The sequence below is a fragment of the Sphaerodactylus townsendi genome, linkage group LG04 (assembly GCF_021028975.2).
Source record: "Sphaerodactylus townsendi isolate TG3544 linkage group LG04, MPM_Stown_v2.3, whole genome shotgun sequence".
Lineage (NCBI taxonomy): Eukaryota > Metazoa > Chordata > Lepidosauria > Squamata > Sphaerodactylidae > Sphaerodactylus > Sphaerodactylus townsendi.
In genome coordinates, this window is record NC_059428.1 from 99354460 (window position 1) to 99379179 (window position 24720).

Consider the following 24720-nt stretch of genomic DNA (forward strand, 5'->3'; position numbering starts at 1 on the left):
TACTTTTTAGTCTCGAACCAAACCCAACTGAGGCAAAGCATATACGTGAGACCAGTTCGTCACTTCCTTTGGTCTACCCCTTGTCTGCAAGGAGGGTCAGTCCAGGCCCCCAAGCAAGTGGTTACTATAAACCATAGATTTGCCGTTTACATGTGTGAGCTAGCAGCAGCCCAAACCTTTCTTATGGCACCCTTCCCAGTACATTACCACTCCCTCATCAAGGAAATAAGTTACAACTTGAACAATCTCATTTTCTCCTTATTACAGATGTCAAGTGTAAGACCAGTTCAACGTTTTTATCTTATATGTGTAAAAAGATGAAGACAACAAAGAGCAACATTTTACTTAGCGAAGCATAGTGCTTGTAATGCTTGTTCAATTTGCTCACATAACATCAGGTGTTGTAAATACTTAGGCTGCATAACAGTGTATGTTATGCATAATTAAATTTCTGTTATAAAAATATAAAAGCTGCTTAGCACTGGCAGCAGAATTAGCAAGCTTTACACTTGGAATGGTAATAATTCCTTCTGATGAGTGCTTATGCATCTCCTGTCGTCGGCAGTTAATCAGGGCATGCCGTGCTTCTCCAAAGTAGGCATCCTAGAGTTCTTTTTCTTCCTGGCATTTTGGACATGAATGTTTTAAAACAAGTCATATAGGGAAAGTTGTTAACAGCCTGTCAGTACTCTTTCAGGGTATTCTTGCACAATGCAGGTTTTTCCTAGTGGTTTTATTTTTTTAAAGAAATAAAAAAAAAGTTAAGCAGTAAATTACAAGTATATGTCTTGAGGTGGGGTGGAGGAGGACCCAGCAAATTGATATATAACTGCAGAAGTCTACCAATTGCTTTTTAATTGGTATTATAGACCGTGCTCTGAAATCAGGATGTTTTATTCTCCTAAGTGTGAATATGCAGTATGAAGTTTCTCTAATTGATTCGCTTTGCCCATTCCATTTGATGTATCATTTTTCACAATATTTCATAATTTGTGCTCATTTCTAATGAACAGAGTCGTTAGGACAGGCATGTCTAAGTACAACTGACAGCTAACATTAGGTGCCAGATGCAGTTTATAAAGCTATGTAGAACTGTAGAGAACAGTTTAAATAAATTAGCACCTGTACATTAGTCTCACTTGCTGGTAATTTATAAGCGAATCAGTAGAGATGACATTTAGGTAAGTCATTGATCAAGTTAACAGCTGCATACCCACTGCCCAGCTGGGATACCTAATTAATAGAGATTGCAGTCCTGACCTAGAGCTTTTCCCTGGGTTGAGAATGTAATTTTATTTTGCGTTTTCACTTTTACCGTATGGAGTAAACAATTTGATTTAGTTTTTGAACTGGCAGATCATTTGACATACAGGACACTACCCTCTAAGTACTCCCAGTCTACTAATAATAGTAATACACTACCTGTTAAATGCAATAACAGCTTCCTATTACATCTCTCTCAGCCTATTTCAAAAAGTTCCCTATTCGAATTTATTGAGAACAGTGAACAGTGCTACTATATTGGATTAATATGTCGGTACTAACGTTTTTCAGAAGAAAGGCTTTGCCAAAAGATCTTGGTTGATATTGACATGCGGACTACTTGTCTAATGCTTAAATGTAAAACAAATGTTTTTAAGAAACTCTCTCTATTGACAAATATCTTTTGCCGAGAGTAGTGGAAGATTGTTCTTTTCAAAAACCTTGTGGCCTAAAGCATATAGATTAAAAGGAAAAAGAGAGGGCCTTCTTTGCCACAAGAGCATATTAATTTTATATGTTACAAGTTTGCCATTGATGAAGACTTAACACATCATATGGGGTTTAGTGCCAAAACATGGAGTGGCCTTAGGTTGATTTAAAGCAAGTTTGGGACTGTAATTAAAAGCATTGTAGTGTAACTTGAAAGACCTGAGCTTTAGAAAATAATTTTTTATCTGGGATATCTCATTAAACAGAGCTGAGAAATATCTCAAATTCTTTGGTGGCCAGGTTTTCTGAAAATCTGATTGTTTGTATAATTATTTTAAAATAAAATACGCATCGCAGAGCACATACTACACAATGGCTTATGGTGACCCCAAAGAATTTTCAAAGCAAAAGATATTCAGAGGTGAGTTGTTATTGCCCGCCTCTGCATTACTACCCTGGTAGTCCTGTTTAGCTGCTGAGACCTGACAAGATCAGACTAGCCTGGGGCTATTCAGGTTATACTGGGCTATAATCCAAAGATTCCCATTTGGCATGTGCTTGCACTTTATAAGCTCTGGTTATTTTTTAAAATTTCATCTACCGTATATATTGGTGTATAAGACGACTGGGGGTATAAGACGACACCCCCCCCCCCACTTTTCCAGTTAAAATATAGAGTACCACCTGCTCAGTACCACCCACTCAGTACCTGGCGTATAAGACGACCCCAGACTTTACAGATGATTTCCCAGGGTTCAAAAGTAGTCTTATACGCCAGTATATACAGTAAGGGCAGTATCTGGAATGGCTGTGATATCATTAACAACCTGATGCTGATGATTGCTCCTGCCAGGTTCTCCAAGTTGGCATTGCTCAGTAAACTTATATGTAGCTGGTTGTCCATAGGAACACTCCTTTTGAAAAAGTAATACCAGCAACTGCAGATTTTTTTTTTGCATTGCCAAAGAAGCTGAATGAGAATGCCACCGTGCAAACTAAAAATTGTCTTCATCTACCACTGGAAAACATAGCTACAGTGAATATATAGAACATTATCATAATTTTTTGAAGTGGTTCTGGAAGGAACCAGAATTGTCTAAAAAAACGCTGATGTGCACAAGATGTTCTTAATCCATGACTTGATAGTTGCCTTTGGTTGCATTCCTAGTCACACTTACCTAGAAGTAAGTCCCATTGAACACTAAAGGATTTACTTCTGAATAAACATGCATAGGGATTAGGGCGATAAGTCTTTTCTACCTGCTTAGTATATGCACAAAAAATGTCCTATTCTGTTACAGTTACTGAATTTTTGCTTTTGTAGATGAGATTAATGTTTGAATCAAGTCATGCAGGCTAGTAAAGACGGACTTGTTAATAAGTACACACAGTTGTTCCCAGTATTTGATAATGTATTCTTTTGATATGTTATTTTATATGGTATTTAATATCCGTTGGCTCACAATGGGCTTCCCATTGTTATTATAATTAATCCCCATTTGTTCACAAATGGATGTTCACTTACTCTGTGTGTATATGTACAATATCCCCATTGACTAACAAACAGGCATTTGTCAAAGTGCTAAGAGAAACAAAATACTATTCCGTAAAATCAAGTTAATCCTTTTTGTTTGCTTCTGAATTCTCAGAATTTCTGTTTAGAATGCCAATAGGGTATTAATAAAGTAGTAGGTGAAGTCTTTGTACACTTCACACATATTAAGTGGGTTGACAACATTGACAAACCAATCTGTGTCTACACAAAATGTATTATTAGCACGTAATAGCCTTGAGTTAATGTAACCAGCAATGAAGTACAGTTTTTCAGAGAGGAAAAAACAAACAGCAGTCTTAAGACTTATTTCTCATTGTTGCGTGTGCAAAAAAAGTATTTGTTCAGAATGTATTTCTACATAAAAGTTCAAAAGTTTAAGCCTGTAGTATATTTAATTTTGCATAATGTTCATAATATGCTGGATCTAACATTTATATCCGGCCTGTCTGTGAATCTCAAGGCAACATACATAGACATTCTGTGTGGTTCCCCACCACCTATGAACTGACCAGGCCCAGACCTGCTTGCTTCAAAAAGGCAGATGTTTCCTTTATAACGTAGTTTAAAATAATGAACTGGAAATGCAGTAAATAACCATTCAGCCAGGAATCCAGTACAACACATCTAATGTGCTAATCTTAAACTACGTTCTAGTCACTCCAACATTGTGTACAGATTGTGATGTATGCTTACCATTAAAACTTTTATATGTTCCAGCTATGCCTGGCATTCAAGGAATGTATGAAGGTCCTGCCATTTAACTTAAGTGGAATAATGCTTGTGTGCATTAGAATTTCTGTATGGTTGGAACATCTTCTGAATTGCTGCTGTTTACCTGAAAGTATATTTCATTAAAATCAGAGGGATTGACTTCTAAGGACATATTTAGGATGCATGTACAAAATTCACTGAATCCATCATGATTTAACTCATTTATTTAAAATGTTTGTACTCTTCCTTGTCTCCTCAAGCCCAAGATATTTGCCCCTCCTTTCTCTAATTTTCAATAAGGCTCTTTTTCCCCTCAAAAAGTTGTAAGATATTAATGAGAGAAATTTCCGGTGGCTTTGTGTCCATTATGTTAGGAAAGACAATGCATACATTTTAATAAATAAAAAAGTCACAAGTAGAATCCAAAACATCTTTTTTCACTAATGGCAAAGCTTTCCTCAGACACAAGAAGCCTTCTGCTGTTACAAGGAGCCTTCTATCAGCAGAATGTGCCTTTTCTGCTAATGGCAAGCCTTGCCTTGCATTGGAAGATGCCTTGCATTGGAAGGCTGCCTCCGATACACTTATTTTGTTGCTTGTTTTTTAGAGGTTGCAGGGAAGAGTTGAAAGGAGGGGGGGTTTACATAAAGGTCCTATTTAAGTTTTATGGTTTGGTTGTTCAAGGCCTTGGGCTAATGCAACACAAACTTCAGCCTATTCTTTTAATTTGGAACCAGAATCCTGTGGTAGTTCTTGTAAACGATGAATTTTTAAAAACAATTTTCTATTGTAATAGGAAATGTTGGCTGAGGTCCATTAGACTCCAGGTACAAGTAGAAATAATTTCTACTAGTTTCTACTTTCCAACCGCAGTTCTGCATGTTATGTTGAACTTCCACTTCGAAGAGTCCTTAAGGGAAATAAGTTCCTGTAGAGGAAAGGGAGCTGCAAAAAAGTCCTGAAAGCTCTTTGAGCCTTGGCCACTTACCATATTTCCTGTTCAGAACAAAACAAAGATATAGCCTCTAATAGTTGCTAAGAAAAAAATAAGCCTTTGATTCTACAAAGTTTTCTGCTAAAATTGAAGGATGCTTAATTAACCTCTGGAAGTGTATGTGTATAAGGTATTTCTTCCAACCAGTAAGATAAACTAAGGTAGCTAACAGCTATATGAAAGTTTTATATATTATTACAAGTGGGGAACCTCCCAAGGACTTGCAGGAATCGCTTTATTTTCCTCTGCAGCCTCTTTCCCCACTCTATAACCTCCCTCTCTACCCCTTAAAGCCCCCCAATCTCCTATTTCCCTGCCTCTTTCTATCCTTCCTACTCACCAACCTCCTAGCAGCCCCATGCCAGAATTCAATTTTCCAATTATCCATGAAACTCACTGTGCAGTCTTGGCCTGTCATTCACGCTCAGCCTTCACCAAATGGTTGAGAGGATGAAAAATTGAGAAAAAGAGACGTGTATTCTGCCCTGGACTCTTAAGAAGAAGGATAACTAGTTGGAGTAATTCATAAGAACCTTTTTTTTAATGAGTTAGAAATCATAATATACTGTCAGCTCAATCCATAGGCCTCTTCCTCCAGAGGACTACCAGGTTGCGCAGGGTGGCAACAGAAATCCAGAAAACCTCCAGCTGCCTGAAAATCCTCCATTGGGCCAAATGGTCTTAAGCCACTCTTTTCGGGAGGATAAGTTGGAGGTCTGAGGCATTGCTGGGCTGAAAGCTGGAGGCATTGCTGGGCTGAAAGCCCAGTAGAAGCCAACTAAGGTCAGCTGCACCCCCAGGAAGACCCGTAGCTGTGCCGGTGTCCACTTATAGGCCAATACAATTCTGTGGGCAGCAGGAATGTTTAGAGGTGGGCATGTGGAGCATTTTGGTGCCCACTGACCTCTATGTTTGGCTCCCCCACCAGCGAAGGTTCCCCTTACACTTGGGGGAGGGGGCAAATGTACCAACAGGACCCTGTGCTGGTTCCAGGAGCGCAAACCCGCCCCCGCCCCCACCACGATGGGTCTTTAAAGAAATTAGTATACATAAGTGCAGGACTGCAGGAGCAGCAGTGGTGTAGGAAGTTAAGAGCTCGTGTATCTAATCTGGAGGAACCGGGTTTGATTCCTAGCTCTGCCGCCTGAGCTGTGGAGGCTTATCTGGGGAATTCAGATTAGCCTGTACACTCCCACACACGCCAGCTGGGTGACCTTGGGCTAGTCACAGCTTCTTGGAGCTCTCTCAGCCCCACCTACCTCACAGGGTGTTTGTTGTGAGGGGGGAAGGGCAAGGAGATTGTAAGCCCTTTTGAGTCTCCTGCAGGAGAGAAAAGGGGGATATAAATCCAAACTCTTCTTCTTCTTCTTCTTCTTCTTCTTCTTCTTCTTCTTCTTCTTCTTCTTCTTCTTCTTTTCCAGCAAAATATCACAAGCCTCTCTTGAAAGACCGTTAAGTTCCACGTGCCTGTAGCACACTAACAGAAAGAAGTCTAACATATCAGCTTTACTAGTAGACACATGGAGTTCATAAAATGTGTGAATCAATCCTGATATTTAATGTTATTAGAGTTAAGAACCAGAAAATTATGTAGCCAACATTTGCCTCTTAGCCATCATTGTAACTCAGTCAATTGTGCAGGCTAGAATGTACTTTTAACGTTAAAGTTTCTGAACATTCTAGGTTTTGAGAGACAGTTTTATTTTAACACTTTATGAAATGAAAGTTATAACTAACAAAATATCTGTTTGTCTGCAGAAAGCTATTGCCTATCTTTTTCCGTCTGGGCTATTTGAGAAAAGGGCTAGACCTGTAATGAAGGTAAGAACCATATTCAGTGCTGTTGATGTCAAGGCAGGTTTGTTTTATCAGTTCACTAACTATCTTATTACCTTTTTTCAAAAAACAGCACCCCACTGAACTATTTCCCAAGCAAAGAGGTAAGAGAAGATAAACAACATGTTAAATGTGGTCTTTGGGTTTCTATACAGACGCATTATGATTCTTTTTGTTGTCTTCCTGTGGCTTCCCCTTAAGGAGACCTATACACATAGGAACATTTTAAAGATCCATCACCTGCTGCCTGAATTAGAGCAATCCAATTAAACACTTTGGAACTCTTACTTCTCATTTTACTGCATCTGTAGACCAGGTCTGACTTCTGATTGTGTGGCCAGAAGCTTTGATTGGAAGGAAGGAACACTTTAAAAGGCATTGGCTTTGTTTGATCTCCTTCTCTCTCATTCCCTCAGCCCACAGAAGGGTGTGTGCCTCGTTTCTCCCCATCATTTAGTGCAACTGGGCTAGGAGTGTAGCCTGCCTTCTTGAAATGGGGAAGTCCCACATGCTTATAAAAATTGTAACAGGCAACAAGGTTACACAAGGAATGAAGACACGGTGCTAATTGTCCCATGCAAAAATGCATGCTTAAATCATCCCTAAGACTGGGCTGATTGGTAATAAGCTTAAAGCCAAGAATGAGAAGGTTAGGTCACATATCAGATAGGATTGTTAACCTTTAAGAGTGATTAAGTAATAGGATAAATTATCTGTTGAGATTTTGATGTGCAAACCAGGTGAAGGGCAGAAAATCCTCCTACAGTATATTTTAGTCCTATTTAAGCAGGCTAGTGTAGGCTGTAGATTGTTCTAGATTTTTAGAACTGCTGTAATTTTTAATGTCTTTTCTTTAGCTATCCAATGGGATGAAGATGGTCGTCCATTTCACTTTCTATTTTACACTGGCCATCAAACTTACTATTCACTATTACATGTAAGTTCTGATTTTTCTAATGGTTCAAAATAAAATTGCCTTTGGTGTGCCCAAGTCATAGTGTTTGTTCATAAATGAAACTAATTATCAGTTGAAGAAATTACTATCTTATTTAACATTTAAGCTTCAGTTTGGGCTGTAGTTCACTGAATCCATGTGGTTTCAAAGATTTCATGTTATGATTAATGATGAGTTAAATTCAAAATATAATGTTCAAGGCTGATGTAAAGGTTGCCAGCAAGTGGTCAGTCAAGTAAACTATACAAGATCAGCATTGCACAATGAGGATGCTCAGAGAAATGCTCAGTTGCCATCAGTAAGCATCAGGAGTCCACATTCAAATTCACTATTGTTTTGCAGCTGCCAAATGTGAGAGATAGAAAGCCCTCAGGGCAGGTGCGGATAACCCTGTAATGTGCTTTGTGATTAAAGTAAAAAACCTTGAACTTGTATTCTTGAAGTAAATAACGTATTCATGCTGTTTGGACCATAAGTATTGTTTGAAAAATAGTTGACCTAAGTGCCCATGTTCATACTAATAACTTTTTTAATGGTTACAGTTTCAAAATCTGTTTCTCATGTTATCTGCTACAGGGGTAGGGGGAGGAGACACAGTAACATTTGTGGCCCTTCTATTTAAAAAAATCAGCTTTACTTTTTTGTTTTCATATTTTGTAGAGTTATCTGGTATGTGTTTGTACTCTACACACTCAAAGGGACAAAATCCCCACTTGTCAGGTACATTTATTTTTTTTGAGGGAGAAGAGAAGGTTTTTTTTTCTTTTGGCTGACCTTGGGCAAATGAGCTTCTTGCCCTGGCAGAAATGAAATGAATGATAAATGTAGAGTTTGTCTTTGCTGAGTAATGGAGCTGCAGTGGAGGCTTTCTAGAGAGGTTTTCTCCTGTACAGCCTGAGGCAGCCTGAGGACCCCTACTGTTCATTTAAATAGGTATGTCAAATCTGCCTCGGAACGCCGCTGGTTTGATCTGTGGTAATATTTGTGAAGGTTCCATATGGACTTGAGCCCCCTGCAGTGCTAAGAAATAATGTACAACGCTTCATGGTGCAGACGCAAATTTTCTCTGAAAAGGGATGCAGCGCTGCGTTTTAGCTGTCGGAGGGGATGATGGAGCTGACGCGCTAGGCCTGTCAACTTGTTACACGGATGGGTTGCACGCAGAGAGGCTGTGGAAAATCTGTGCCTTTTAGCTTTTCTACTTAATCACGGTTGTAGCATTGCCTTTAGACTGTATGCTACATTAATTCTCTTCCTGCCTTCTGCTTTTCATCCCAAGTTTCACGGAAAAAAAGTAAAGCATGCAGGTCTTGTAAAGGAGCCTTATCAAAGCAGCTGTCATCTGACAGGCCATTTGCATTTGTTTTGGCTGAAATGGAGCAACCCAAGGGCAAGATGTTTTGTTGCATTCCATCATAATGAAGAAATTAAAAAAAAATTACAAGGATCACAACTTTGTTTTAACTATTGGTTGCTTTTGAAAACAGTATGTAAGATTTTCCTGTGAAGGAACATTTCTCAAAGAATCACTCCCCTTCCTCACAATGAAAATCCATTTGACAATTAAGTGTAACTTTTAGAAGTGATTTTTTTAAAAAAAAATTACTTTAATATTATGACATCTGTAAATGGCCTCATTAAAATAATGGTATAAAACGTTTCATTAAATAAGATTTCCGATATTCTTAAGTAGGAGTAGAAAGAGGATTTTTATGTATAACAATTAGAGGAATGCTTGCTGGGGTCAGAAATGCTACTTAAAATAGTAAATGGAAAATTTTTACATGATTTGTTGTGTGGTGCTCAGTCATCCTTCTGTAATTTGCAGCATTTTAAAAATTGGTGAAGTTTCACCTACGTGTATATTTCCTTGCTGATTTACCAGCTCTTATGAATTCCAATTGAGGCAACTAATCTGTGCCACTGTGACAGATAACTGTAACCTCTAATGTTAGATATCCTTGTAGTGCCCATGCATCCATCTTCAAGTCCTTTTCATATATGACTTGAATATTAAGGCTTATTATCACTTCAGTAGCTTTTATATTATCCTTTTTCACCTTTATTCTCTGATGGTTGACAATAATTATGTTTGGGTCATCCAGAAGTTACATTTGAGTCAAATGCATACTGAGAGGACTTCAACTCCTCAGGCTTGCATAAGACAACTGTAAAACGTTGTATGTTCTTCTGTAATGGAAGTTGTGTCAGTGTCTTGATTAAAATAATATGGGGAAGGTGACGTATTTCAAGCAGGCTGTGTTCATCTGTGTGTAACCAGTTAGTGGATCCCTTCCCACTTTTACATCCCACAACAATTATTTAACTTAGAACGTTCAACAAAATTTAAAACATAGCAATTTAAGGAAAAGTAAAATAAAACCTCATGTCTTGTGTTCTAGATATTTTCATATACAAACTTTTTCATCAGTCCCATCCCCCCCTCCCCGCTTCATTCATAGCAATAAAAATAGTTCTAAAATGCACAAGTGTTCTTCCGGGATGTGTTTCAAGCATCCAGTCCTATGATTCTTGTTTTGTTTAAATCTGTTTACCTTGTTAATTGACAAGATCAAGGGTCCAGTTCTTCATTCTAAGACAACATGTATAGCTTGCAAGTCTCTTATAAAGTCTATTGCATACTAGCTAGTGTGTGTAAGGAGTACAGGCATGTATATTTATGACTGTGGCTTTTGCCTCTGGAAAACAACACCTATATATTGAAAATAGAAGTCTTCTTTTTCTGAAATATTTCAGATGTGTTTGCCAGATGATCCCTTTCCCCAGATGTATATAACTTTGCAAGATAGCACGTATCATTATCCTGTCCATTGGTCTGTTCTCCTGCAAGTAATTTTGCACATGCCTGCCTTTGTAGCTGTACACATTTCTAAATTTAAGGACCACCAAAGTGTTTGAGAAATGGAGGGAAAATAACAATGGGGATAGAATGCAATAGGTAAAAAATATCTCAAATGTAGCCTTTTTTAAAGCCTTCATCTGTAATGTTACTGGGGAAGAATAAATTGGTGTGGCAAAGATAAAACATCCCACCTATGCATCATCATCTGTGCCTATAATATTGTGTTACTTCTACCTTACCTTGGCAAATCTATTTAGCATTATAATTGGACAGTAAAATGAACTGAGACAAGAACTCCACTGAGTGTAAAATCTGGTGCAGCATTATTAATTTTTATAAACATTATAAGAAGAGTTTGGTCAATGATTCCCAAAATTTATCTGTAGCATGCAGAAGTCCAAATGTTGCAATCTGAATAAATCACAAAAAAACAAAGGAAATTCTGAGGCATAAGTCAGCTAATATATAGTGATGTTGGAAGTTGCAGTTTAGTGTCCATGCCATTAGAATCATCATGGTATCAATTGTTATGTGATTGTACCTTCTGAGGCTTTCTGAATCTTCAGGGGCTTGAAGCTGGAACAGCACATTGCTTTAATTCTGCACATGTAGCACTGTCCTAAATTGCCATTCTTCAGAATGAGGAACCTTGCAAAAAAAAAAAAGGTTCACTCTTAAATTGCATAGGGGAATTTTTCAGGTTCTGAGTCAACCTTTCCAGAGAAAGGATGCCATAGAAATTTTGTCCTTTTCTTAGGATCTCCCATTCAAATGCTTAGAAATGTTCTATTAGGCAAGAAAATGACCCAACTTTTGTATTTTGTTACAGTAAAGGAGAAATCCTGCTAAATAAATGTCCTTAGTTCCTCTTTTCACAAACCTTTTTTCAGTCTCCCTTGCTGACAGTTTAAAGTATCTGCCCTTTTTTTATACCAACCTCACTATGACTACGGCTCATTTCGCACATGCAGAATAATGCACTTTCAAACTGCTTTCAATGCTCTTTGAAGCTGTGCGGAATGGCAAAATCCACTTGCAAACAGTTGTGAAAGTGGTTTGAAAACGCATTATTTTGCGTGTGCGGAAGGGGCCTCTGAGAAAGAAATCTGTAGAAGTAACACCAGAAAAATTAATCACACTTGAGATCATGAAAAAATACTTTGAGCATCTAACAGATAAATTAGAGACATTTGAGAAAAACATGAAGAGATTTAATAAAATGGACACAAAGTTTTTAAAAATGAAAGAGAAAATGGCAGATGGAGATGAGAAATTAGAAAACTCTTCAGATCAGGCATTTGGAGAAATAAAACAAAATAATGGCAGAGTTGAAATCCTTGAAGGAAAAACAGAATCTTTTTTAAAAAGATTTGGAAAGAGTATCAAATAGTCTTGCTTTGCTGAAACTAAGTGACAGAGAATTTTATTTGAGATTCAGGATGATGTGTGAAACTGCTGATGAAACATTAGACAAAGGATTATAATGGTCTTCCCAGACTTTGTGGGGCTTGCAGAGAAAGAGATGGAGATGGATGTTGATAAAGTCTACAGATTAAATTCCAGATATGCTGCAGTGAGGAAATCCCAACAGATGTACTGGTTCAGTTTATGAGGAAGATGAGTGATATTACCCTATAACAGCATTTTGATACAAGTTTGAAAATTGATAATGTGACCATAATTGTTTTGAAAGAAATTCTGCACAAGAGGAAAAAATACACCTTTCTAATTGGGAAGCTGAAACATAAGAAGATTAGATTTTGTTTGGAAAAACTGACATGTATATCTTTTAAATTTAAGCAACACAGATTCAGATTGAATACAACACACAGGACAAGAGAATTCCTTCGAAGATATGAAAAGGATTTCAGTGATACAGAGATTTTAAAGAATTCATACCAAGAACAACTAGGAAAAGAGCAACAACAAAAGTTAGGGGAGCCTTTTGGACTGTTAATAATCAGGAACTCAAATATGGATTACAAATGTCTGACATGGAATGTCAATGGGGTTAATGCACCACAGAAAAGGAGAATTTTTTTTCATTGTTTGAAAAAAAAACCTAAAACAAGATGTAATTTGTTTACAAGACACATTAGGAAAAAAGATTTGTTTGTAATTTGATTTGTAGATTTGATTTGATTTGTAAATATTTGTTCCAGAAATCTTTAGGTGAAGAATATTTATCCTAGAAATATGTAGGTAAAGAATTTATTTCAACTAGTATTAGAAAAACGGGGCAGTTCTATATATCAGAACACATTTAGAACCTAAATCGGTATTGACTGATGAGCAAGGTAGATATGTGGGAGTGTAAATTAATTTCATTGGGATTAGAACTATGGTATCAGCAATCTGTGCTCCAAATAACTTAATAGAATTTTCATCAGAAAGTTGGTGCTTGATGAGGGGCTGGAATGGTGTGACACTGCCACAGATACACAAGATTTTGGGGAAACAGCATTAAAATACACATGGTAAATTGCTGAAAATCTTTTTTTGACATAGTAGATATTTTGAGTTTGGCTGATATGTACAGACAAAAAATAGAAACTGAAGTGAATATACCTTTCTCTCAGAAAGACATACATCTTTGTCAAGAATATACATAATTTGAGCTTTGGGGTCTGAGGTATCCAAAGCAGAAATTTTATCAATGAATTTCTCAGATTATAACCCAGTAAGCCTGGTGTATGTAAAAGAAAACTTAATAGATTAAGACTAAGTGAAATTTTATTACAAAGGGATCCCATTGTTCAGGACGGTAAGAAAAAAACTAAGATAATTTTTCAAACTCAATTTGAATAGGGGTACGGATTTGAGAATGGTGTGGGATGCAAATGAAGCTTATATGAGAGGATACCTGATATAATTAGGTGTGCTTACAAAAAAGAGACAAGAAAAATGCATAATATTTCAGAAGAGATTAAAAGAAAAGAGAAACTGAAAAAACACCCAAGATACAGATTTTACAACAAATTAAAATTTTACACTATATCTATGTTAGCAGTAAGAGAAATGGGAACAAAATTGAAATAGATAAACCGGGAAAATGGTTAGCTCACAAACTGAGAAAAGAGAAAGAAGAGAAAATGATTTTGAAATTTCAAGAAGGGAATAGTATTTTATTGGGTAATGTGCCAATACAAATTTTTCTGAACTATTATATAAATGTATATAAATAACAAGTGGTTTTGCTGGCAAAAAATAGAATATCTTAGAAAACAAAGCTTACCTAACTGGTTCTGGTGGGTTTTCCGGGTTGTGTAGTCGTGGTCTGGTGGATCTTGTTCCTAACGTTTTGCCTGCATCTGTGGCTGGCATCTTCAGAGGTGTATCACAAAGGGAAATCTGTTACACACTGTGTCCACACAGTCCGGAAAACCCACCAGAACTAGTTGAATCCGGCCGTGAAAGCCTTCGACAAAGCTTACCTAAGATTACTGAAGAGCAGAGGCACATTATGAATGGTACCATAACAGTGAGGGTGGGGTGTATAAAAAATTAAATCAGAAAAAGTCCTGGGTCCAGATGGCTTTTGGGTTTGTACTTTAAATGTTTTGATGATGAAATTTTGCAACCTTTGCAAAATACAATTAATTCCACCTTGCAAGGAGGAAAGATGCCAGAGTCATGGAAAGAAGCTGATATAATATTATTACCCAAAGAAGAGCAAGATTCAACTTTGACAAGAAATTATACACCAATATCTTTACTGAATAATGACTATAAGTTGTTTACTACTATTTTACTGATGGATTGAAAATAGTGTTACAAGATGTTACCATGAAAATGTGGTGGGGGTTTTTCCCCCTAAAAGGCAGTTGAAGGACAGTGTTGCAAGTATATTGGACATTTTAGAATATTTGAGTTAACATAGTGAAAAACAAGCCACTTTGATTTTCTAGATACAGAGAAAGCATTTGACAATTCGAACTGGTCTTTTTTTAAGGTATTGGAAAATATGGATTTTGGAAAGACTTTTATAAAATGGGTGAAATCAATTTATACATCACAAACAGCACAAATAATTGTTAATGGAAACTTAAAACTTGTAAAATACAGAAAGGAACAAGGCAAGGTTGTTCATTATTTCCTCTCTTAGTTATATTAGTTCTGGAAGTATTGAGTAGAGACATAAGATGTGATGAGAGGACTGAAAGTGTAAAAATTACATTAAGAGCATTTGCTGACAATCTGGCTTTGAACTTAGAAAATCCATTAATGGAACCTGAACCTTTAATGTTGAAACTGAAAGAATTTGGTTTGTTAGTAGGTTTTCAAATTACTATTGTACAACAGTAAATTCTGTCTAACATTGTTCTGGTGGAAAGAAGCCATGGCTGAATGGTGGATGACATTCTTTGCAAACCCCCAAGTGTAAGAAGGCATCCTTGCCAGGGTACTATTGTCCTGCAGTCGGGTTCCGTCAGGTGCTTTAAAATAACTGGAACTCTCCCTTTTATTCTTCCTATTTGTTGTAGGAAATGTATGGTAAATTACTGCGTATTCAGGAACACCAAGATCAAATTCGTGCTCAAGGATTAGATCCAGAGATCAAAGATCCCTTGTAAGTTACCTTTGAGACCATCATTGATAATGTTGATGTTGGGGGGAGGGGCTGGGAAACCAGTGGATTTTTAATATGATTAAATGCAATTAAAAATAAATCATTACATTGGCTACTGTTTTCCTGAAGAATCTATAGGAATAATTCCTTATAATATTTTGCCATTGTTAACATTTTGAGAAAGCAGTATTATGTCTATGAGACATTTTATGCTGCTGTAAAATTTTCAGCAAGGAAACTACCTGGAGAAAACAAACTAATGGGTCAGGTGAGAGACCCATCAATTCTGGTAATTTTTATGCCTTGGTTAATTTTTTAATTAATTTTAAAATTATTTTGGCTTTCTATCAATGGCAAGCCAAAGGTACTCACGAATATGGATCATTCCTAACTGTCCAGCAATCCTCTAAGATCTATAAAAACACTTTTTTATTTTGTATTAATTTTAATTATTCCAAACAGAAAGATTTTTTTAAAAAAATAACAGTGATGGCAAGTCTATAGCTAAACATCTGCTAAACGTTTCCAGGTATCCAAAAGTATGTCCATGTGCAGTTGTCCTCTATATTCCATACATGTAAATGTCAATAATGTCATTAGTCCAATGCACTACTGGAGATGGACACTTCTTTCCAATGCTACAATGTAATTTCTCAGCCTTTTGGCTAGAATCAAGAGAAGATGTATACAAATGTCATGCTGAGGTTTGAGGGAGCTTCATTTGCCGAGGCTGGGGGTGGGCCAGGACGACCTCCATGCAGCTGCACAAGCCGCTTGTTGCTGGTCTTCCTCAAACCCCAACCAGGAGGCAGAGGGAGCTCCTTATTTGGGCAGTGACTTCCCCTGATGTCACTGCCCAAATAAGGAGCTCCCTCTGCCTCCCAGCTGGCTGGGCTTCTTCAAACCCCAACCAAGGTACCACTGTATTTATTTTATTGGTATCTATTTTTATTTTTGAAATTTACCAGTAGCTTCATTTCCCACCCTCGGCTTATACGCGAGTCAATAAGTTTTCCCAGGTTTTGATGGTAAAATTAGGTTCCTCGGCTTATACACGGATCAGCTTATAGATGAATATAGACGGTAGATGGAAATTCTGGCTATACCAAGTTTGATCTTTCCCACAAAGATAAGCTCTTCAGTAAGGAGAGAAAACTTTAGAAATGAGGTGGACACAGAGTTTTAAAGAAGACTAATAAGGTTGATAATTAAAATGGAGGTTTTAAGATTCATGTGACAGAGAATGATATGATTGCTATAGTAATGAACTCTGAAGAGAAACCAAAATCACACAAGGGAGTAGGCAAGAAGCTCAGGGACTGACAGGCAGCATGAATCCTCAGGTCCTTAATGATAAAGTGTGAAGATACAGAAAAGAGAAGGCTTTCATGACTACAAAATCAGAGAAGGCTGGAATGAAGAGTAAATAGCATCAGCTTCAGGGGGTGGTGAGCATTCCACTCTGTATTAGGTGCATACAAGATCTACAAAGCACACTAGACCTCATATAAGACCTTGGAATATTGATTTTAAAAATATGGCAAGTCCAACCCTATGCTAATCTGTACATGTATCAGTAACTCTGTGCTAGAATAGTCCAGTAACTAGCCTGTCTTGAATCTAATCAGACTTTAATATGGTGTTTCAGCCCTATAAGACTTCATTTTTATGGTTGCAAACTTGTTTTTGTTGAAGATGTTTCTGTCTTAGAGACCTGCTGAAGGTGAGTCTTAAGGCTGTTTAGACAAAATTATCTGTTGATTCATTAAAATGATAAAGTTCCAGCCATTTCTGTGCTAGTTTTTGGGGGTGAGTTAAGTTTGTAACTTTCACTTTTCAAAGCAAAAAGTATATTTCTAAATGAAGTGTGACTGCATGTGTGGTCCTTAGCAATCTAACTCTAATTACATGATTAGTTAAAAAGAGAATATATGTGATGTTTTAAACAGCAACCTGATTGGCAGCAGATGGCTGATTAAGGAGGAATTGGAAGAAATGTTAGTGGAAAAACTGTCAGATCAAGATGTGAGTAATTAATCTCCTTTATTTAATGAACCCTGTAACCTAATGGAACAGCTACTGTTGGTTGTTTTAAGAATTCTGAAAAAATTGTTCTCCTTAGAGATGGAAATTACTCAATTTTCAGTAAACCTTTCACAACATGTATATATCTGTGCATTTATATGCATGTATAATCACAAATCACACATAAACACCCTTCTTAATTTTCATTAAACGTCATGTAAATTTCATGTGTGGCTTTATAGGTTCAACAGAAACAACGTATCACAGTATACAAGAAAATGTAGCTGTAAGTCCAAACACTCACAAATGCTTAGAATGCATTGGTTTAATACACATAGGCAGTATGTCCATTAAACCATATTTAATTACATTTCCAGATAAAATCCTGTACTACTTAATATGGGACCCAAATCTCAAGTTGTCCATAATAACTCATATCAAATAAGTTGCATGTAAAATCTGATTATTAGTATTAACATTTAATAATAGAAAATGTAAACCCTCCCTCCTTCTGCACACAACCCCTTTCCCCATGCCTTATGGGCACCCTGTAACCTTCCCATTTCAACAGAGAAACTCTTCTTTTGTAATCATCACAATTCAATAACACATTATGTTTACATAGACACAACTTAGATCCCACAGCCCCCTTCCACTGGAGAAAGACAACTCACTTCATAGAAGGGAGTGGCAGTAGTGCCCTTTTCCCATTCTATCCCACCTCCCATTCCATTAATAGCAAAATTCCCCTTATGGCCAGCGGTTGTACCTGTTCATCCCAACAATCGGCCTGATATTGTGAACCCAGCAAAGACTGTGTATTGTAATGTCTCCTCTTCCGGCATCTCACCAAACATTGGCGTACACTTTGTCCCCTGCGTTTCCAATTTTTTCCCAGCCTTTGTTCTCTTCTGCCCTGAAGTCCAGCTTATTTTCCGTTTCAGTTCTTTTTAGCAGCCACAAGCATAAACCGCCTCCACTTTTCTGCCTAGCAAATACCAATGGATTGATACCCCTGGACAGTCAGCTGGTTCCTTTAGACTGCCCTTCTTCTTCCCCTTTACCATTGTACAGAGTGTATTTTGGCCACTTACCTCATAACCATGTGGTTTTTATGACAAAATAGCAAGAAACTTAGTATTTCAGAGAGAACTATTTGGTCCATAAAAAAAGATACCCTCTCTACTCCTCCCAAAAAAGAGCATCTGTTTTCTTAAAAGAAAACATTGCCAATAGTGTTCTCTTCTTAATGCTGTCTGGCTTATGTACCATATCTGACCTTTCTTTTGAATCATTGTTCGCCACAACCAGCAAGCTGCATTTCCATCTCCTCAAAAATGTTTACCCTTGTATGGAAGGTGACAACCACTTCTTTCATTCTGTGTGGGGTGAGGGGGGGGCACAGAATGTCCAAATAAGACTTAGTAATAAGACCACGTATTATAAGTGAGGCATTTTACTTTCTAATCACATGTTCAAGATGTAGGTAAAAAAGCACACAGTAGCAAAAGATAATTTATTTCAAGAGGTTGCCCTTTAAGTCAAGTATCTCTTGAATTTTTGAAAAGCTTGATTGTTTAGTTTTTAAAGGAAATCATAAACATTAAAGTAACTCTGCCTGAACAACCAATGACATAGACATTCGTTTCCTCTGTATATTATAAAATATAATCACCTCAGAAGTGGCGTTAGGAAAATAAAATTATTTCCATTTAAATGTGCATATCAGCTTACTAGAAACAAGTTGGAAAGCTCCACCTCTTACTATTTTTCAAAGTACATTCCATTTCAAGACCCACCAAACATTTCCTTTAAAATTAAGATGAATTTCATCCTAATGTGGTAATCCTGTATTACAAAGGAGCTGGTTATGTTTTGAACTGCAGAATCATTTGTTGCTAGAAAAAAAAAGGATGGAGTGTCTTTATTTGCATAGCAAATTATGCATCTGCATGTTGTTTTGAAAGCAGCATGAAAATGCAGAAGTGTCATCCTGTCAAAGTTATCAATAAAGTTGAATCAAAAAGATCAAGACATGTAAAAATAGAAGTTGTTGGCAAATGCAATTACACTTGCGCCCCCAACCCTTTAATGAATTGTTATTGTCTCCAGTATTTGCAGTGTATCAAACTGCTTGAGAGATTTGTGACACAGCCATGCTGGGGCATCGAAAAAGATTATGTGCTAAAATTCCGTAAGGAATTACCTATACAATCTAAAAAGCATGTAATTGAACCGTTGAAATATGATGAACAAGGAGTGGCCTTCAGCACTGGAGAAGGTAATTTGTTTTTGGTTTTCCTTAATGTGGAAAGGGAAGTATTTAGGACTAAAATGTCAAATGTTCTCCTGTGTTGGCCCGGCTATCCGTTGTGTGACATTTTGTTCTTCGACAAATACCTGCTCTAGGTACTTGACTCAGATGCTATTAAATCTGTTTGATAATAGTAACACAGAAGTGGGGAACACATACAAGTTTGTGGGGGGCATCTCATTTCTCTTCCCCCCATGATTTTTTTTCTTTCCCCCCCTAAAACTCCCATAGTTTGTCCCATTTCCTGCTTCCTGCTTCCTTCTTTCCTTCCTTCCTTCCCACCCACTAACCAACCTTATTTTATCTCTCCTCCAGCCCCACCACTCTTCAGCTTTCTTTCCTGCTCCTGGCAGCTCCCTCTGGGAGAACTGTAGGTGCCAAGTCCCAAACTGGTCCCAGTTACATGATGCTGGACAAGCTAGGCCCAATTGTGTGGGGTGCAGGCTAAGCCCATTTACACAGTGAGGAATCTGTATGGACTTGTTGGGGGTATCTTACTTTCCCTTGTGTCCTCCTCCTCTATTTCTTCCTTCCTTTCTCATGGCAGCCCTCATATCAACAGTTTCCCCTGCTTCCTTTTTTTTGTCTCACCAACCCACCTACCAACCTTCCTTTTATCTGCTCCTCCATCTCCAGCTGAGTTTATTATTTATTAACTTAATGTATACCCACCTTTCTGCACAGTGTGATCCAAAGACTTAATAGCATTCTCCTCTCCATTTTATCTTCACAACAACTCTGTGAGATGGATTGGGCTAAGAATATGTAACTGGCCCAAGATCATTCAGTGATCTTCTGTGGCAGAACGGGGCTTTGAACCTGGGTCTCAAAGTCTGAAACACCAGCCACTGTACCATACTGGCTTTCGTGGGGTAGCTGGTATTAAATAGTAGCAAACAGTCAGGCCTCCGTGAGCCATGCAAGTCAAGTGGCAACAAGTCACCTTGTGATGGTTGCCAGGCCTGGCTTCATGACTCCACTCCTGGGAAAAGCCCTGCCACATTCCCCTATTTTTACTGACATAAACCAAACCTTGATGGCTGGCATTACAGGCTAGCAGTGACCATAGGGGATATTTGTTTTTTAAAGGTACAGACATTGTTTCTGTTGTTTTGATTTTTTTAATCCTTTTTTTAGATTTCAGATTTTTCTGCAAGCCCAGAGCTTTTCTCAGTTTTGTAGAAAGATCTATCTTGTCTGTCCATGGTTACAGTCTAAACATTTACAGATGAGAAATAGATATGCTGAAATAGGGTTATGTCATAAGGATTTATTGCTTGTTTTTTCTGTGGTGGGCTGACAGAAGGTGACAGGCATATACCAAAATGATGCACAAGGACTCTCAGGCTCTGATCCTCAGGACTTGCTAAGTCTCATTCAGATCAGTATGACTGAGTTCTGAATAAACATACTTAGATCAGGATGTTGTTCTAATTAGGTTTTAATCAGAAACTGGATGCTAAATACCTGCTCAGAATCATTTTTCCTCCTGCAAGCACTCACTTAATGTGCAGTGGATATGTTTGCAACAATATTTTTATTTACCTCCTTTACAGCCCTCCTTTTGTACAGAAATGCAAATATTGTTTCTTTTACATTAAAAAAATACATTTAGTAACCTTAATTATACTTTGCAATGATCAGAAACATATATTCAGTTTTCACCTATTAAGTCATGCAATTTTTAATAGAGGAGTGATTAAGAGCTATAAAAGGATCTGTTCTTTCTGGGTAAGACTTAACAACTTCTATTGCAGTGCTGTTTATATTAAAAGCAATCATAGATTACCACAGAATTGTTTTATTTTCATACCGGATGACTAAAATATATATTTGCTAAAAAACATGAACTTGTGTATGATTTTAAAGTTTTAGTAATCTTCTACAGAATAAACATTTTACAGTGTAGACCAAAAAAAGTATGCTTCTAAGTATGTAGAAGTATATAGAATGCTTTTCCATTCAAGGAAGAATTTTATTTCACGAGCAGAAAACTTCATGGAACTATAGCTTGTTCCAGGCTCTCCATGTGTGTATATTACTTTTTACAACGTGTGTGCTAATGTGTATCTTCTTCACTAACAGCTGTTCCTAGTCCCCCGATACAAAATTTGTCCCAGATTTCAGGGTTTTTTTCTTCATAATGCTGTAGAATCCTACAGTTTGAAAACTGAACCTGGTTGGAAATCCCATTTCACTGTGTTTTGATTTTTATTTGTGACTTAAAGCCAAGTTCAGTATTCCAATTCAACAGATTTGTGGATCACTTTTGATGCACACCTCTGTGTATCATGCAGCTCTGAGGAAATCTGTTTGATAGAAATCCAGTTTATCTCTATTTAGATGTTGGCTGCCATTTTGAATTCTCAGAGTATCCTTCCCTTTGGTGGGGGGAAAAGGGGAGTATTCATAGCAATGGTGTCTGTATAAAATGTTGTACATTAAATAGCTCCCCCACGCCAAGAGGGTAAGCTGCTTTTGTGCCTTTCTCTTTTTTGGTTAGTAAAATCTGTTCAGCTATATTTTGATAGAACTACCTCTGTGAAGTAGAAATGAATGCAAAGATTGTAGAAGGATTCAAGTGCGAAAAGGGAAGACTTTCATCCATGCCATTGGGTTTTCCCATAGATACAGATTTCTCTTCTAAATGGTCAGTTTGCCATACCTAAAACTAGTAACTGCCCCCAGCTGTTGGCTGTGATGAGACTCTCTCCCTTACTCTTCTTTCCTCATAAACTGAATCAGACTTGTCCAAAGGCAAGAGACTTGTTAGGACACTGCCAACTTAATACTTCCCAGCCTGGATCCAATTTAGCCTCTGGACCAATATCTGGTTCCAAGATGGGAGTGCTTAATTTTGCCTTTTACTTGTCCTCAAGCAGAAAATATGCTTAGAAAAGCAACTATAGCCTTGGTCCCACCTCCCCTGGAAAGGATATAAATAATCTTTGGGAGAGAATATCCACTTTTGCTAGAATTTTTCCCTCCCCAGCTTTGCCATCTATGATATTTGAAATGCTAAGAGAAATGAATATATAATACTTATGTGTGTTTTTCAAGGCCGAAGAAAAACAGCCAGAGCAACTGTTACCATTTATGATAGAGGAAGTGGAAAAGTCACCATAAACGGAGATAATTATTTACTTTTCTTTCCTGTGTTACAAGACAGGTGAGTTCATAAAAGTTAAGAGTTTTTGACTGTTTCTTAGCATTTCTTTTAATTCCAGGAGGCTTGCTAGTAAAACCAAGATTATAGATGTTTTCTTAGCCTTGTTCCCAAGTTCTTCAAGAGCAACAGTGATGGTGTGTCCATCACCATTAATCACTAACATTAGCAACTTATTGTTCAAAGAAATGTAAGATGAATATGGAGGGTCCAGCTGAACATGCTAGGGAGCAATCTCAGAAATCAGTCAGGTTCTTGATCCTCTTGTCAGCCAATAGACTCAGAATTTCTACCCCCTCTCCCTCAGTGCTTTCTTCTCCCAAGTTTTCAGTCTTCATCCTGTTTACTCTACATCCTTATAGATTACTAGCAGTAAAGCCCGCTGTAGAGTAAGAAATACAGCAGGCCTAGATAGGGCTGGGGATGAGGGCAGGTAGGGGCCGGAAGAGCTTGCTGGGGGTGGGGGGGAGGGCGAGGGGGCTTTTGAAGCCCTGTAGCAGTGGCAGCAAGGCACTGCTGCTCTGAGGCAGGGATGGAATGTCCCACGACGAACCCTCCACCAATAAGGAAGCAGGACTTAGCGAGTCCTGCTCCCTTATTGATGGAGGGTTCGCCATTGGACACTTCATCCCTTAGCTCTTTATTATTGGTAAGATTTCCTCACTGCCAGCTTCTCCAGTAAAGCTTTGCAGCATCAAGGCTAGTAGAACAGAATTCTGCCAAATGAATCCCTCTCCCGGCAACTTGTGGCAATCATCTGTGAGCATCTGTGAAGTTCTGTCCCCCAGAGCTTCTCCTTTCTAGTATGCATACGTGGCTTGCTTGATCAGAATGTATTTGTTGTCTCCTTCATTAAAATTTCTGTAACGCTGCCGAACAAATAAGCATCAAGACCTAAATACACAATGACGTTGATATTGCAGTAGAAATGTAACCCTATAGTACTGCTAACACACTTACAAGCCTATACTGGGAAAAGCATAACAGGTCACATGTTTGCTAATCAGAGCTCTCCAATTGATCCTTCATCCCTCCAAAAGGGCAGAGTGTTGAGAACTGAGCTGTGATGACAGATGTAGCTCCCAGCTTTCTGATCCTATTTTTGTAGACTGGTATCCGACCCTGGGGTACCACTGCAAGCAGTGATTTTATAGGCAAGCCGCTTTTGTGGGGTAGTTTGCCTGCTTTCCCCAGCTATTCTTTACCCCCTAGCTATGAGCTAGGTACTCATTTACCGACCAAGAAATGGATGGATGGCTGAGTTGACCATGAGCCAGCGGCCAGGATATCTGACCCACAGGGGGCTCAAACTCCTGACCGTGTGAGTAGCAGTGCAAGCACTTAACCACTACACCACACGGCTCCTGTAGACTGGTTAGTTGCCCCCATTGCTCATTTTCTTGTGCTGCTAAAATGTAATCTCACATTCAATGCCAAAGTTCCCATTTCTCAGTTCTTCACATGCTCATGGTCATTGGAACAGTGCAGACTTTCTGCTAACTTGTTTGTTCGTTGGTTGGTTTTTTTCCACTCCTGGGCCTTAAGATCTTTATATCTTGTGGTGTTGAGACTTTGGAGTTTTGCATCCTTAATATTTCTTGCATCATATCTGTCTTTTGTTTAACTGTGCTTGAATTTGTTCTGATTACTTTTTTGTTCTTGCTGGTTTTGGCTGTTGGTTTTCAGTATAGTGAGTTGCTTAACAGGTGAAATTTCCTTGCCTTCCCTGGGTGGCCCTTGTGGTGGTCTTTCTCGGCTAAAATTAATGCTGAAACTAGAAAACTGAAGTTTGCCTTCAATGTAAATAAAGTCAAGTCCTTGAGGCATGAGTCGAAATTCTTATACAAACAGGTAGACTGACAGAAATAGAAGATTATTGAACAGACGACACGTTTCTTTTCTTCCATATGTGGGACTGCTTACACTCAATCAATCAATATTTATTACGGTCATAGACCAAAAGACTGCTTACACTCTGTTCCGTATAGGAAGGGTTTTCAACTTATCAAACAACTTATTTACGGGCCTCACATGGTTCT

At 37.9% G+C, this 24720-nt stretch overlaps 1 protein-coding gene across 2 annotated transcripts in view; it reads left to right on the plus strand.

The window, feature by feature from the left end:
* MRPS9 (mitochondrial ribosomal protein S9) overlaps positions 1-24720 on the plus strand; it is a 51200-nt gene that overhangs the window by 23132 nt on the left and 3348 nt on the right. For both annotated transcript variants that reach the window (XM_048494661.1, XM_048494662.1), the window contains 7 exons: positions 6711-6773; positions 6862-6892; positions 7646-7725; positions 15091-15176; positions 17126-17201; positions 19314-19482; positions 22576-22684. In XM_048494661.1, the coding sequence (XP_048350618.1) occupies positions 6711-6773; positions 6862-6892; positions 7646-7725; positions 15091-15176; positions 17126-17201; positions 19314-19482; positions 22576-22684 (614 nt within the window). The remainder of the gene's footprint in view (positions 1-6710; positions 6774-6861; positions 6893-7645; positions 7726-15090; positions 15177-17125; positions 17202-19313; positions 19483-22575; positions 22685-24720) is intronic.